Raw genomic sequence first — 15677 nt, forward strand, 5'->3', positions numbered from 1 at the left:
CCCACTCCAAAGCTGTTGGTTTCTCTTGTGCAGGGTCCTACACTGATCAGGATGTTACCTCCTCTCTGCCAGAAGATGATGAGCTTGCTCTGGATGTCGAGGACCTGCTAAGCTTTTCTTACCAGGTGGCAAGGGGCATGAGTTTCCTTGCCTCCAAAAATGTAAGTTAAGAGATTTTTGTGTTCAAAGCTGGCTGGAATCAGTGGATTTGAAGATCATTCTGCAGGGTGTTTTAATGTGATCCATGGCCAGTGCTGAGCCTTTGTGTGTTCAACACTGCAAACTGCTAAGAGCCTTCAGACTGAGGGAGTTGGGGTTGTGCAGTCTGGAGAGGAGAAGGCTCCAAGGAGACCTAATTGTGGCCTTCCAGGATCTGAAGGGGGCTGCAAGAAAGCTGGGGAGGGACTTTTGAGGGTGTCAGGGAGGGATAGGACTGGGGGGAATGGAGCAAAACTAGAAATGGGGAGATTGAGATTGGCTGTGAGGAAGAAGTTCTTCCCCAGGAGGGTGGTGAGAGCCTGGCACAGGCTGCCCAGGGAGGTGGTGGAAGCCTCATCCCTGGAGGTGTTGCAGCCAGGCTGGATGTGGCTGTGAGCAACCTGCTGTAGTGTGAGGTGTCCCTGCCCATGGCAGGGGGGTTGGAGCTGGCTGAGCCTTGAGGTCCCTTCCAACCCTGACAGTTCTGTGATTCTTGAACCTGAGGCTTTGGCTAATGTTAAGAGTTCCCTGCTGTGCTCATTGGCCAGAAGCAGTGTTTCACATCAGACCAAACAGGGTATGGTCAACAGGAAGCAGTGCTGTTGCAAATCCACTGTTCAGGTTGCTTGTCCCTGGAGGTGTGTAAGCAAAGCCTGGATGAGGCACTTAGTGCCATGGTCTGGTTGATTAGATGGAGTTGGGTAATTGGTTGGACTTGGTGATCTTGGAGGTCTTTTCCAAGCTGGTTGGTTCTGTGACCAGTGGCCTTGCTCCTCAGCACAAACTAGGCATAGAAATGTGTAGAGTCAGGGGAGAGGAATTGCTATGAATCACAGAATGGCTCAAGCTGGAAGGGAGCTCAGAGCTCAGCTCCTCCAACCTCCACACCATGCCCAGGGACACCTCTCAGCTACACTCAGCTGCTCAAGGCCTCATCCAGCCTGGGCTTCAGCACCCCCAGGCAGGAGGCAGCCACAGCCTCCCTGGGCAGCCTGGGCCAGAGGCTCAGCAGCCTCCTGCTCAACAACTTCTTCCTCAGCTCCACTCTAACCCTGCTCTGCCTCAGCTCCAAACTCTTCCCTCTTGGCCTGTCTGCAGACACCCTGAGGAGAAGTCCCTCTGCAGCCTTCCTGCAGGATCCCTTCAGGTGCTGGCAGGCAGCTCTGAGGTCCCCCTGTGAAAAATGCCTGCTGCACCCTGAGGCTGCAGTGAGGAATGATGTGATGATGTGTTGGGAGATGTCAGGTGCAGCTGAGCCCTGCCTGGCTGGGCTGGTGCCTCTTGGGGTTGGACCTTCAGCCCTCCCTTTGTTTCCTGGGGCACACTGTTAGTTCCATGAGAACCTCTGATAGCCCTGAAGGCAGCAAACCCCATAGGAACTCTGAGAAGTTCTCTCCTTCAGTTTTCTCTGGGCTGTGGGAATGAAATGGAGAGAAGCAAAAACATGTGGATGCCTTCAAACATAATTACACCTCCAGAGCTGAAGATTTATTCTCTGTGGCTCTGCTGGGGAGTTTACAAACTCTCCAGAGCAGTTTGAAGACAGCTGCAGAGCTCTCTGTTTGCATGAGGTTTAAACAACATTTCACTTGCTGCTCCTCCCCTGCAGCATACTGCCTCAGACCTCAGCTGGGGTTGGGTTTCACAGGATGTGCCTAATCCAGGATAATTTCCTGGAGAGGTAAAGTCATAGAATCAGAGAACTGTCAGGGCTGGAAGGGACCTCAAGGCTCAGCCAGCTCCAACCCCCTGCCATGGGCAGGGACACCTCACACTACAGCAGGTTGCTCACAGCCACATCCAGCCTGGCTGCAAACACCTCCAGGCAGGAGGCTGCCACCACCTCCCTGGGCACCCTCATGGAGAACAACTTCTTCCTCACAGCCAATCTCAATCTCCCCACTTCTAGTTTTGCTCCATCCCCCCCAGTCCTATCCCTCCCTGACACCCTCAAAAGTCCCTCCCCAGCTTTCTTGGAGCCCCCTGCAGATCCTGGAAGGCCACAATTAGATCTCCTGGGAGCCTTCTCTTCTCCAGACTGCACAACCCCAACTCCCTCAGTCTGTCCTCACAGCAGAGCAGCTCCAGCCCTCTGCTCATCCTCCTGGCCCTTCTCTGGACACCTTCCAGCCCCTCCAGATCCTTCCTGGCACAGAGGCTCCAGAGCTGGCCCCAGAGCTCCAGCTGTGGTCTCAGCAGAGTGGAGCAGAGGGGCAGAATCCCCTCCCTGGCCCTGCTGGCAACACTTCTCTTGCTGCAGCCCAGGCTCTGCTTGGCTCTCTGGGCTGCAAGTGCTCACTGCTGGCTCCTGTTGAGCTTCTCCTCCCCCAGCACCCCCAAGGCCTTTTCTTCAGGGCTGCTCTCAAGCCAGTCCCTGCCCAGCCTACATCAGTGCTTGGGATTGCCCTGACCCAGCTGCAGGACCTTGCCCTTGGTCTCATGAGGTTGTCATGGGCTCAGCTCTGCAGCCTGTCCAGGTCCCTCTGGATGGATCCTTCCCTCCAGCTGCCTGCTGCACCACACAGCTTGGTGTGGTCAGCAAAAATCAGCCTAGAGCCCCAAAGAATTTTCCCTGGGTCCCCTGAGCACCAAAGATTGCTCTGGGTTTTTGCAGGGGAGCTGTCACAGAGCAGGAAGAGCTTTCTAGAGGTTTGAAGTGATCTTCCCATGGTTGCTCTTAGATACTGTTGGAGAAATGCCATTTCACTTGTAAATGTGAGAAGCAGCAGAGACCCAGGCTAGAGCAGGTGCACCTTGGATGAAGTGCAAACCCCCTCCTGTGCAGTGTAAGGGAGATGAGGTGATCTGTGTCAGCAGTGGGAGCTCTGCTTTTGCTCCAGCAAAGTCCACAGCACTTTGCTTTTGCACTTGGGTTTCCTTTCCCCTTCACTGTTCCTCCTTCCAACAAGGGAGGAGTCTTGAAGTCTTTAAAACAGACTTAAAATGTGAAGGATGATGCAAATCCAGCTGGGAAACCTGCTGGCTGCAGGTTGCACAAGCAACTTCATCTCTGTCCCCTTGGCATGCTTGCATCAGGGACTGTTTTTAATGAGGGCACTCTCCTTTGCCTCCCCATCCAACACATTCCTCACTTGGAAGATGAAACTGAGTGCACTGAAGCAGCAAAGTGAAGGAGTGCTCAGGCAAGCAGCATGTCTGGGGCTTCTTCCTGCAGAGGTAGTGCAGCCTGCACTGAATAAAGGCTTTGTCTGCTGGGGGAAGCCTTGTCTTGTGATGAAGGCACAGTGTGCTTGATAAGGGAGCCATCCCCCCAGCTCAGCCTCCTCTCCTGACTCCTGCACACAGCAACTTTTATGCCTCTGAGCCTTTGAGACACAACCAAGCTGCTGAAGAGCAGCTGGGTGCTCTGCACTGCTGACTTGTGTGGATCCTCCTCCCATGAGGCCACCTGAAGCATCCTAACCATCAAGCTCACACTGCTCTGCACTTCCCAGCTGGAGCTAAGGCACTCTGTGTACAGAGACCCAACTGCACCTCTGCTCCACTCTGCTGAGACCACAGCTGGAGCTCTGGGGCCAGGTCTGGAGCCTCTGTGCCAGGAAGGATCTGGAGGTGCTGGAAGGTGTCCAGAGCAGGGCCAGGAGGATGAGCAGAGAGCTGGAGCTGCTCTGCTGTGAGGACAGACTGAAGGAGTTGGGGTTGTGCAGTCTGGAGAGGAGAAGGCTCCCAGGAGACCTCATTGTGGCCTTCCAGGATCTGCAGGGGGTACAAGAAAGCTGGGGAGGGACTTTTGAGGGTGTCAGGGAGTGATAGGACTGTGGGGGGGATGGAGCACAACTAGAAATGGGGAGATTGAGATTGGCTGTGAGGAAGAAGTTGTTCCCCATGAGGGTGGTAAGAGCCTGGCACAGGCTGCCCAGGGAGCTGGTGGCAGCCTCATCCCTGGAGGTGTTTGCAGCCAGGCTGGATGTGGCTGTGAGCAACCTGCTGTGGTGTGAGGTGTCCCTGGCCATGGCAGGGGGTTGGAGCTGGCTGAGCCTTGAGCTCCCGTCCAACCCTGACAGTTCTGTGATTCTATGAATCTGTCACCATAACATTCCCTATTTTCAGCTCTGCTGCACTTTCCCCTCACCCCCAGCAGCTAATTAATAAAAGGTTGGAACTCCTTTAGGAGCAAGCCACAGTTTTTTCCCCCCCAGTGTTAGGAAACCAGGGAGTGATTTCTGTTTGCTTAAAAAAGTCAGAGAAAAAGGTTCACTGAGCTTCAGCTGCAGATGTGAAACAGCAGAAAGCTCCAAAGTAGCAGCAAGTGGTCTGAACTGAGGGCATGGACAGCCCTAGCCTGGTGGATCAGGGGCATGGGAGTGAAGATGCTGCACCAGCATTGTCTTGAGGAAGCTCATTAACACCTGGCTTGATGATGACCTTCCAGCTTGCCATAAAATGCATGAAGCAGTAAGTTGCAGCTAAGTAAAGAGGTAAGCAAGCAGCAGCCTGGTCAAAGGTGGTTCTAAAGTAGCTTGGCTTGTTTGTCTGTTTGTCCTTCAGTGCATCCACAGGGACCTGGCTGCCAGGAACATTCTCCTCACTCACGGTCGGATCACCAAGATCTGTGACTTTGGCCTGGCCAGAGACATAAGGAATGACTCCAATTATGTGGTCAAGGGGAATGTAAGTATGCTTGATGTGCTGTGGGCTACAAGAGTCCCTGCTGTCTTGGCTTGGGAAGAAAAGTGTGTGGCAGGGGTCTGGCTTTCCCAGCCCTGATCAATATCCCTGCTGATCAGGAGCATGGGGAGGGACAGTGTGTGCTGCTGGAAAGCCTTGCTCTGTACACTGCTGCCCAAAGGTGTCTTGTTGTGGAGGAGATCATAGCATCACAGAATGGCTCAGGCTGGAAGGGAGCTCAGAGCTCATCCCCTCCAACCTCCACACCATGCCCAGGGACAGCTCTCAGCTACACTCAGCTGCTCAGGGCCTCATCCAGCCTGGCCTTCAGCACCCCCAGGCAGGAGGCAGCCACAGCCTCCCTGGGCAGCCTGGGCCAGAGTCTCAGCAGCCTCCTGCTCAACAACTTCTTCCTCAGCTCCACTCTAACCCTGCTCTGCCTCAGCTTCAAACCCTTCCCCCTTGGCCTGTCTGCAGCCACCCTGAGGAGAAGTCCCTCTGCAGCCTTCCTGCAGGATCCCTTCAGGTCCTGGCAGGCAGCTCTGAGGTCCCCCCAGAGCCTTCTCCAGGCTGCACAGCCCCAGCTCCCTCAGCCTGTGCTCACAGCAGAGCTGCTCCAGCCCTTGGAGCATCTCTGTGTCTAGACTCACTCCCAAGAGCTCTGTGTCCTCTTGCTGCTGGGCACCCCAGAGCTGGATGTTCCTCAGCAGTCCCTGATGTCCCAGGTACCTACAGCATCCCTCTTGTGGCTTATGGGAGAGATGACTTTATTGGTTGTCTTCAAAACCAATGCTGGTGCCAGCCCCTGGGTGCCTAGAGCCTGAGGTTAGGGAATGATGGGAGCTAAAATAACTTCAGGGATGCTTCCCCTGGCAATGTCTCAAGTGGCATGTAGTCTGAGAAAGCTGCTTCCAGGCTCAGGATCATCTCAGGAGCTGCTTGATCCGTCCAAGCTCCTGGGAGTGGGAAGTGCAGGCCAGCAGCTTGGGAGGGAAGTGGGCAGTAAGTGATTAAGTTTTACTTGTCTAGACTACCCTTAAACTTCCTGAGTTGCCTGAGAAGAGGATTTCATGTAGCCTGAGAGGGTTCAGGGGAGGAGAGGCTGCAGCTGCCTGGGGAGAGAGGAAGCAGTGGCTGCAGGAGGCACCTAGCTGCATCTGCTGTCATCTTAAAGCAGATTAGGAGGGCAGGGGCATGGCTGGCTGGGGGCTTTGCTGGGAGGCAGTGCTGCTGACAGCAGCTGGGGGCTTGGCCTGGCCAGGAAGAGTGTTTGCTGGCTGTGGCCTTCAGGAAATCAACAACTGCAGTTGCCCCTGCTGAGCCAGCCCGTGGCCAGCACTGCCTTCCCTCCACCTCCTTTCTGTCCCTTTCCATTTGCCTCCTTTGCCCTGGGCTCTCCTTTCCACAGAAGGCATCAAGGCTCTGCTCTGCAGCCTGCTTGAAATGTGTCTTTGGAGGCATTGTTGCATGAGCCCTTCAAAGCAAGAGGGCTGCTTTCCCCCACAGCAGGACAGAAGCCTGGCTGCCTCCTACAGTGAGACAAGAAAGGGGCAGAGGAAGGAAGGTGGAAGCAAATCCAAAGGCTTTCTGTGTCCTTTCCCTTGCTCCAGTTAGCATTCCCAAGGGATGTCTGTCCCCACACAGACATGACAAATCAGTCATAGAATCCTTCAGGTGGGAAAAGACCTTCTGTGATCATCAAGTTCAACTGCTAACCTAGCCCTGCCAGCTCCACCACCAAACCATGGCCCTCAGCACCACACCTACACATCCCTTAAGTACCTGCAGGCCTGGTGGCTTCCCTGGGCAGCCTCTTCCACTGCCTCACAGCCCTCTTGCTGAAGAAAACTGTCTAATACCCAGTTTACACCTCCCCTGGTGCAACTTGAGGCCATTTCTTTGTGTCCTCTCCCTTGTTACCTGGGAGAGACTGACCCCCACCTCTCTATGACCTCCTTTCAGGTGCTTGTAGGAGATGATTAGGTCTCCCCTCAGCCTCTTTTTCTCCAGGTGGAAAACAATGGTTCCTCTGCTACTCCTCTTTAAGACTTCTGCCCTGGACTCCTCTCCAGGTGTGTTGCTCTTTGGGCACACTCCAGCACTTCAATGTCCTCCTTGTAGAGAGGGGCCAGTACTTGAAGTGTGGCCTCACCAGTGCATGATCACTTCCCTGCTGCTGCTGAGCCAGGCTAGGATGCTGTTGGTCTCCTTGGCCACCTGAGCACACTGCTGGCTCATACTCAGCTGGCTATTGACCAGCAGGAGCAGGTTCTTTTCCACCAGGCAGCTTTCCAGCCTCTCTTCCTCAAGACTGTAGCACTGCTTGGGGTTGTTGTGATCCAAATGCAGAAGCTGACCCCTGTCCCCACTCAGCCTCATACAGTTGGCCTTTGCCCATCAATCTGGCCTGTCCAAATCCCCCTGCAGAGCCTTCCTCCCCTCAGGCACATCAGCATTTCTGCCCCAAATGCATGTGTCCATGCAGATATCTTTCATGTAGAAATGTCTTTGCTTTTGCTGAGGCATTGAGGAGCTAAAGCCAGATGTCTTTAACTCTTGATGAAAGCCTTGAAGCATCTTGCCTATGTGAAGCTCATCTGTGTGCCTGTGGGAGCCAGTCCACAGAGGCAGACTTGCATAAGGAGCCACAGAGTCACAGAAACACTCAGGTTGGAACAGAGCCTCAGGAGCACCAAGGCCAACCATGAACTCTGCTCTGCAAGGCTCACCCCTAAACCAGAGCCCCAAGCCCCACAGCCAAACCACCTTCAAACACAGCCAGGCTTGGGGACTCCACCACCTCCCTGCCCAGCACATTCCAATCCATGACCACTCTGGATGGGAAAACGTTTCCTACTGTCCAGTCTAAAGCTACCCTTTTGCTTGAGGCTCTTCCTTCTTGTTCTGTCACTAATTACCTGGGAGAAGAGACCAGCAGCAGCCTCTCCACAGCCTCCTTTCAGGGAGCTGTAGACAGCCAGGAGGTCTCCCCTCAGCCTCCTCTCTTTCACACTAACCAGCCCCAGCTCCTTCAGTTGCTCTCCATCACATTTCTTCTCCAGGCCCTTCCCAGCTTCCTTGCCCTGCTCTGCCCTGGCTCCAGCACCTCCACATCTCTCTTGTGTTGAGCTGCCCAGAACTGGGCACAGCACTCCAGGTGTGGCCTGAGCAGAGCTGAGTGCCAGGGGACAATCCCCTCCCTGCTGCTGCAAGGAACCCACAGATGGAAGGTTCAGTCACTGTGCAGCGTTTGGAGACTCCAAAGTGCTCTTGGAGATCTCCATTTTGGGTTGGATACTTCTGTTTGTTGATTCAACAAGTGTTTTAAGGGCCTGGGAAGTAGGAAAGGTTCCTTTTACTTTGCAGTACTCATGTCCCTTGTCTTTGTTCCCTCCCTTACCCCCGGCCAGGCTCGGCTCCCTGTCAAGTGGATGGCTCCTGAAAGCATTTTCAATTGTGTCTACACCTTTGAGAGTGATGTCTGGTCCTATGGGATCCTGCTGTGGGAGCTCTTTTCTTTAGGTAAGCTTCTTCCAAGACCTGGCAGAATCACTGAATGCATCAGGTTGGAAGGGACCCTCCAAGCTCTCTTCCCCAGGAGGATGCTCAGGGGACTTGAGCATCTCCCCTGGGAAGAGAGGCTGAGAGCCCTGGGGCTGTTGAGTCTGGAGAGGAGAAGGCTGAGAGGGATCTGATCAATGTCTATCAATAACTGAGGGCTGGGGGGCAAGGGGAGGGGGCCAAGCTCTTTTCAGTGGTGCACAGGAATAAGCCAAGGAACAATAGGTTCAAGCTTGAAGAGAGAAGGTTTCAGCTCAACATGAGGAGAAACTTCATGACAGTGAGGGTGGCAGAGCCCTGGAGCAGGCTGCCCAGAGAGGTTGTGGAGTCTCCTGTACAGACTACCCTGGGTGATGCTGCTCTGGCAGGGGGTTGGACTGGGTGATCTCTGGAGGTCCCTTCCAACCCATAACATCCTGTGAGTTGTGTTGCTTCTTTTCATGTGCCAACCTGATCCAGTTAAAGATCACAGTATCACAGTCTCTCAGTACATGAGAGGCTGGAAGGGACCTCCAGAGGTCATCCAGCCCAACCCCCCTGCCAGAGCAGCATCACCCAGGGCAGTCTGCACAGGAATGCATCCAGGTGGGGTTGGAAAGGCTCCAGGGAAGGAGACTCCACAACCTCTCTGGGCAGCCTGCTCCACTGAGACAAAGCACAGCAGGAAAGCAGCAGCAATAAAGGCTGACAGATATGTCCTGTGCTAACAAGGTGGGGAGTTCAACTTCTGGAAGCAGAGAGAGTTTGCCTCTGAGCTGAGAGAGTCTTTGCATGTCCTACCTGTGGCAGCTGCAGAAGCCTCTTAACCAGGGGTTCATGAGGTAGCAGTCTGCAGGCCCTTCACTGGAGTTAACCACTTCACTGTGCTTCTGAAATTGGCCTTTTCACGTAGGCAAAAGGCTTCCAGAGCTTTCCTGTTTCATCTTGGTGGCACTGCAGGTGCAGGACTCATGGTGTGCACTGTGCTCTCTCCACAGGAAGCAGCCCATACCCAGGGATGCCTGTGGACTCCAAGTTCTATAAAATGATCAAGGAGGGCTACAGGATGTTCAGCCCTGAGTGTGCACCACCTGAAATGTAAGTGAGCAGCCAGGGGACAGCAGTGTGCCCTTGGGGCCCAGAGGGCCAATGGCATCCTGGGGTGCATTGAGAAGAGTGAGGCCAGCAGGTCCAGGGAGGGTCTGCTGCCCTTCTCTGCCCTGCAGAGACCACACCTGGAATACTGTGTCTGGTTCTGGGCTCTCCCAGAGAGACAGAGACCTGCTGGAGAGAGTCCAGTGGAGACCTGTGAGGGTGACTGCGAGACTTGAACATCTGTGCTATGAAGAGAGACTGAGAGCCCTGGGGCTGTTTAGTCTGGAGAGGAGAAGGCTGAGTGGGATCTGATCAATGTCTATCAATAGCTGAGGGCTGGGGGGCAAGTGGATACAAACTTGAACATAGAAAGTTTCAGCTCAACATGAGGAGAAGCTTCTTGACAGTGAGGGTGGCAGAGCCCTGGAGCAGGCTGCCCAGAGAGGTTGTGGAGTCTCCTGCTCTGGAGCCTTTCCACTCCCCCTGGATCTGTTCTGTGTGCCCTGCCCTGGGTGCTCCTGCTCTGGCAGGGGGATTGGACTGGATGCTCTCTGGAGGTCCCTTCCAACCCCTGACATTGTGTGGTTCTGTGATCAGCAATGATGCAAAGAAGGAGAAGCTTCCCTTCTCCCACAGGGGCTCATTCCACTGCCCCAGGAGCTCTGCTGGGGGTTAAGTTCTTCTAGTGGTGTGAATAATTCCTCTGCTCTAGCAGGTGGAACACATGCCTGTCTTGTTACAAGCAGTGAAACACACTCCTGCCTTGTACCATCTGATCACTTTGTCATGGCATCTGCTCCCTGTCAATACCTTATTGACAGATCACAGAACATAATTAAACCTTTTAGATGGAGGTAAAGCAGTCAGGGAGGTTTCTCACTAGACTGAAGACCATCTGCATCTGTGCTGCACCTCCTGACAGCAGGAAGCACAGAATCAATGTTAGGGGCTGGAAGGGACCTGGAAAGATCATCCAGTCCAACCCCCCTGCCAGAGCAGGACCACCTGGAACAGATCCCACTGGAAGAAGTGTGGCTCCTGATCTTCTTGAGGCAGCCCTACATCACTGTCCTGGCAATGAGCTGGATGCAGAGAGACTGTTTGCAAAGGCCTGCAGGGACAGGACCAGGGGCAATGGCTTCAGACTAGAGCAGAGCAGGTTTAGACTGGATATTAGGAACAGGTTCTGCACCAGGAGGGTGGTGGAACACTGGAACAGGTTGCCCAGGCAGGTGATTGTGGCTGCATCCCTGGAAATACTCAAGGTGAGGCTGGACAGGGCTCTGGGCAGCCTGATCCAGCTGAGGATGTCCGTGCTGAGTGCAGAGGGGGTTGGACTTGGTGACCTCTGGAGGTCCCTTCCAACCCAGACCCTTCTGTGATTCTAAGCTGTCAAAGAAAACTCTGTCCAGAGGCTCCCAGCAGTCCTTTGCTGCCACAAGCACAGGGCTTAGCAGCACTATTCCTGTTCTCAGGGGTCGCTTACAGGAGGTGGAACTGGGGTCCCACTTCTCTTTCAGATAATGGTGGAGGTGTGCTGAGAGCTGCAAGGAGCTGCAGCTGATTTTCCTGTCCCATCTTTGCAGGTATGACATCATGAAGAGTTGCTGGGATGCTGACCCTTTGCAGAGACCCACCTTCAAGCAGATTGTGCAGCTGATAGAGCAGCAGCTTGCAGACAACGTCCCAAGGGTGAGTTGTGGAGCATAGAATCATACAATGGTCTGGGTTGGAAGGGACCTCCAAAGGGCATCTAGTTTTGGGGGTCATCAGGTTTTGGGGGGTTCCAAGTGGTTTCTAGAGCCAGAGCCCTGAGGAGCAAAGAGCCAGGATGCTTCATTCAAGCCTCAGTATTGTTTCTGTAGCTCTGCAATGTGGTTTTGGGTGGTAGGATGATGCCTTGAGCTGCTCACTCCTGCTGTGTTGTGCCTTTAGACAGTAGCTGTCTAAGCCCATGCCTGAACAGGGTACAAGGTGGAGAAGATGCTTTGCATGGTTGATGTTCCTCACTCAGAACAGGGCTGGCACCACAGTTTTGGTGCTGCAAAATGCAGTGCTGCTGCATAGATTCATCTGAGCTTAAACCATGATGAACTCCACTCCCAGGAGGCCAGGCTGAGGGAGCTGGGGGTGTTCAGCCTGGAGAACAGAAGGCTCCAGGGAGACCTAACAGCAGCCTGCCAGGACCTGAAGGGGGCTACAAGAAGGCTGCAAAGGGACTGTTTGCAAAGGCCTGCAGGGACAGGAGCAGGGGCAATGGTTTGAAATGAGAGCAGAGCAGATTGAGATTGGATGTGAGGAACAAGATCTGCACCAGGAGGGTGGTGGAACACTGGAACAGGTTGCCCAGAGAGGTAGCTGGGGCCCTGTCCTTGGAGCTATTCAAGGTGATGCTCAACAGAGCTCTGGGCAACCTGATCTAGCTGTGGATGTCCCTGCTGGCTGCAGGGGGAATTGGCCTAGATGACCTTTTGAGGTCCCTTCCAACCCAACCCATTCTATCTTCAAGAAGAGCCTGGATCATAGAATCATAGAATCAATCAGGTTGGAAGAGACCTCAAAGATCATCAAGTCCAACCTGTCACCCAACACCTCATGACTATTAAAGATGAGGCACCTAGTGCCATGGTCTAGACTGGATGAGGCACTCAGTGCCAGGGTCTGGTTGATTGGATAGGGCTGGGTGATAGGTTGGAGTGGATGAGCTTGGAGGTCTCTTCCAGCCTGGCTGATTCTATGGCTCTGTGAAGCCCTCGGGCTGGAAGCCTTTGGTGGCAGTGTGTAGCACAGAGTGGGGGAAGGCTTAGGGAAGGAGACCCCTCCAAGGGTGTGCTCTGCAGGGTGCTGACTGTGGCCCTTGGCTTCTGCAGGTGTATGCAAACTTCTCCACTCCAGCTTCCAGCCAAGGCAACGCCCCTGACCACTCGGTGAGGATTAACTCCGTGGGCAGCAGCGCTTCATCTACTCAGCCTCTCCTGGTACGTGAAGATGTTTGAGCGGCCGCCGGCGAGAAGAGGAGCCCGGATGTGCTGTGGCTGTTTGTGTTGTGCAGGGGCTGAGAGAGGGACCACTGCAGCAATTTCTCTTCCTTTTTGTTTGTTGGTTTTCTTTGCCTCACTACTACCACTGTGGAGCTGAAGCATTGTTGTAACGCTGTCCTTTACCACACGCCCTCACACGGGAACTTCCTCTGCTGAGCACGGTTCCAGGCGGCCTTGCAGGCTTAACTGAAGCTGTATATAGTTTGCTGTGTTGTCTGTATTTGCAGTAGAGAGCCAGAGCTCGAAGAAAAAGACCCCAAAACAACAGCAAAGTCCTGAGCCAGGGTGTGGAATGAGCTGACTGCAGAGCAAGGCAAATCCGCAGCGGCCCTGCCGTGGCTCTGGGCCTGGAAGGTGCAGAGTGGTTTTCTGCTTGACCTGGTTTTGCTGAGTTTAATAAATGAGTCAATATGAAGCTGATGGCTTTGCAAAGCCCTTTCCATGTCCAGCTGAGCCTGAGAAGCTTCCCCAGGCAGGTGTCATAGGTTGGAGGCCAGCAAGAGGGCTGGATGCACCTGGGCAAGAGAGGTGAAGGTTCTGAGACCCATGCAAAGCTGATCTGCAGAGCAGCAAAGCCTCCCAGGAGTGCTGAGCTTTGAACCAGAGGAGGGGAGAAGAGAGCATAGATCTTTGTCTTCATGTCCCACTCATGCTCTGGCAAGGTCTCCTGTGGCTATGGCCCATCCCTCACCAGGGTCAGAGCTGCCCTTTGCTGGGTCTTACCCCACCACAGAGCCTGAACCACTCACCCCTGCCCTGCCTTGGGCACTGAAGGCTTTGGTGCTTTTTGCTCTGAACAGTTCTGTCCCAAGGTGTTCCCCAAAGCCAGGTGAGCCCTGCCAGCCTCCTCAAAGTACAACCACTGCCCTGTGTCTGGAGGGGAGGCTGTTTAACCACTCACCTTGTCTGAGCCACAGCAGAGGCAAAACACCCCCTCCTGGGGGCCCTTTCTTTATCTTGTCCTACCCAGGTGAATCTTTCCCGCAGGCAGGCTCTGGATATTGCAAACTGCAAAGGGCTTTTGCTTCCTCCCCCCAGGGCTGCTTCATCTTGCTCTAGTAGGCCAGGGATGATAACAAAAGGAGAGCCTCACTGGGAAGCCCTAATGGGGTGAAAGGAAGTACCCCTTCAGTCTTGTTTGACAGACCCCAGGCTTTGGGGTCAGTGTTTGCTGAGCCTGGGGTTGTGCTCCAGCAGCTTCAGAGACGCTGCTGAGTTCTTTTCTCCTTTTGTTTCCAGCACCTAGGGATGAGCAAAGGCCTTGAGAGAAGCATTTATCAGAGGCAGAGTACTGGCTGAGTACCTATTTATTTTGCAATGCACTTAAGCACTCTGTTAACTTCTGCTTCAGCAGGGTTTTGGTTGAGTTTACAAGAGATTGAAATGTGGAACCAGCTGCCCAAGTGCAGGGCTTGGTTGTGAAATACACACAGTGGTAGCACACTGCGGGGCTGTGTTAGATACTGCTCTCCTCCTAGGAGTGTTTAGGGGTTGTGTTGGATACCTCTCTCCTCCTAGGAGTGTTTAGAGGTTGTGTTGGATACCTCTCTCCTCCTAGGAGTGTTCAGGGGTTGTGTTGGATACCTCTCTCCTCCTAGGAGTGTTCAGAGGTTGTGTTGGATACCTCTCTCCTCCTAGGAGTGTTTAGGGGTTGTGTTGGATACCTCTCTCCTCCTAGGAGTGTTTAGGGGTTGTGTTGGATACCTCTCTCCTCCTAGGAGTGTTCAGGGGTTGTGTTGGATACCTCTCTCCTCCTAGGAGTGTTCAGAGGTTGTGTTGGATACCTCTCTCCTCCTAGGAGTGTTTAGGGGTTGTGTTGGATACCTCTCTCCTCCTAGGAGTGTTTAGGGGTTGTGTTGGATACCTCTCTCCTCCTAGGAGTGTTCAGGGGTTGTGTTGGATACCTCTCTCCTCCTAGGAGTGTTCAGGGGTTGTGTTGGATACCACCACCCTCCTAGGAGTGTTGGGGGCTCGTGCTGAACGCCCTCTCCCCCTGTGACTGTGCATCTGGTTTCTTGTTCCAGGAATCTCACCCTTGAAGCCCCAAACCAGCCATTTGCACTGAGCTTGCCCTGGGGCTGTCGCACCTTTCCCCAGCCAGCCAGCTCTTCGGAGGCCCTCATGCCGCGTCCCCGTGGCTGAGCGTTGGCTTTGGGTCGGGTTGGTGGTTTGGTTTCTCACTTTGGCCGCTCCAGAAGCAGCTCTTTTGTAACCCTGTTGGCTTCCAGAGCAGCTGTAGGCAGCAGACTTCTGACCCTTCGTAGATGTCTCGGTACTTCACTCACACCCAGCTGAAAAAGGCTTTGGGGGCTTTGGGGTTGGGTGCTTGGGATCTTTCCTGCTTGGTTGGGGTCGGGTTTCCTTTTGTTGCTTTGTTTGGGTGGGTCTTTTGTCTGTCTGTCTTGTTTGCTTGGGGGTGGTTTGATTTGGGGGGGGTTGGGGGGGCTTTTTGGGGGGCGGGGTTCTGTTGTGGTGTTTTTTGTTTGCTTTGCTTTGCTTTTTGTTTCTCTTTTGTTGTTGTTTTGTTGGGGGCTTATTTGGGTTGGTTTGGGGTTTTGATTGCTTTTTGGGGGGGGTGTTTGGGTTTCTGTTTGGTTGAGGGCTGGGTTGGGTTGGGGGTTGGGTTGGGTTTGGTTGCTTGGCTTTTTCTTTGCTTTTTAATTTCGTTTGGGGTTCTTTTTGTTGTTGTTGTTGCTCTTGTTTGGGTTTTTTTGCTTGGTTTCACGCTTGGGTTTTTGCTTGATGTGGGGGTTTTGGTCTGGGGTTCTTTTTGGGGGGGGTTGGTTGGGTTTTTGTTTGGTATTTTACTTGATTTGGGGGTTTGGGGTTTTTTATGTTTTTGGGGGGGTTGTTTGTTTGGGTTTTTTTTTTTCCTACTTTGCTTTTTGTTTGAATTTTTTTTTCTTTGGGTTTTGTTTGTGAGGTTTTTTTTTCTACTTTGATTTTTGTTTGATCTTTTTTGTTTGCATTTTGTTTGTGTTTGTTTTTCCCTACTTTGCTTTTTGTTTGATTTTTTTTGTTTGAATTTTTTTTCCTACTTTGATTTTTGTTTGATTTTTTTTTTTTGTATGTTTGGGTTTTGTTTGGGTTTTTTCCCTACTTTGATTTTTGTTTGATCTTTTTTGTTTGCATTTTGTTTGTGGTTTTTTTTCCTTCTTTGCTTTTTATTTGGGT

General features: G+C 53.2%; 1 protein-coding gene across 2 annotated transcripts in view; it reads left to right on the forward strand.

Annotated features, from left to right (window-relative positions):
• The window catches only part of KIT (KIT proto-oncogene, receptor tyrosine kinase), an 82234-nt gene extending 67317 nt beyond the window's left edge, over positions 1 to 14917 (forward strand). The window contains exons 16-22 of one of the 2 annotated variants that reach the window (XM_068137705.1): positions 34 to 161; positions 4708 to 4830; positions 8238 to 8349; positions 9366 to 9465; positions 11049 to 11154; positions 12333 to 12440; positions 14528 to 14917. In XM_068137705.1, the coding sequence (XP_067993806.1) occupies positions 34 to 161; positions 4708 to 4830; positions 8238 to 8349; positions 9366 to 9465; positions 11049 to 11154; positions 12333 to 12440; positions 14528 to 14542 (692 nt within the window). In that variant the 3' untranslated portion in view covers positions 14543 to 14917. Of the gene's footprint in view, positions 1 to 33; positions 162 to 4707; positions 4831 to 8237; positions 8350 to 9365; positions 9466 to 11048; positions 11155 to 12332 lie in introns of both variants that reach the window. The other variant, XM_068137704.1, reaches the window with a different exon arrangement.
• The last annotated feature ends 760 nt before the right edge of the window (positions 14918 to 15677 follow it).

The sequence above is a fragment of the Melanerpes formicivorus genome, unplaced genomic scaffold (assembly GCF_026170545.1).
Source record: "Melanerpes formicivorus ecotype bairdi unplaced genomic scaffold, bMelFor1.0.p_v2 SCAF_4, whole genome shotgun sequence".
Classification (NCBI taxonomy): domain Eukaryota; kingdom Metazoa; phylum Chordata; class Aves; order Piciformes; family Picidae; genus Melanerpes; species Melanerpes formicivorus.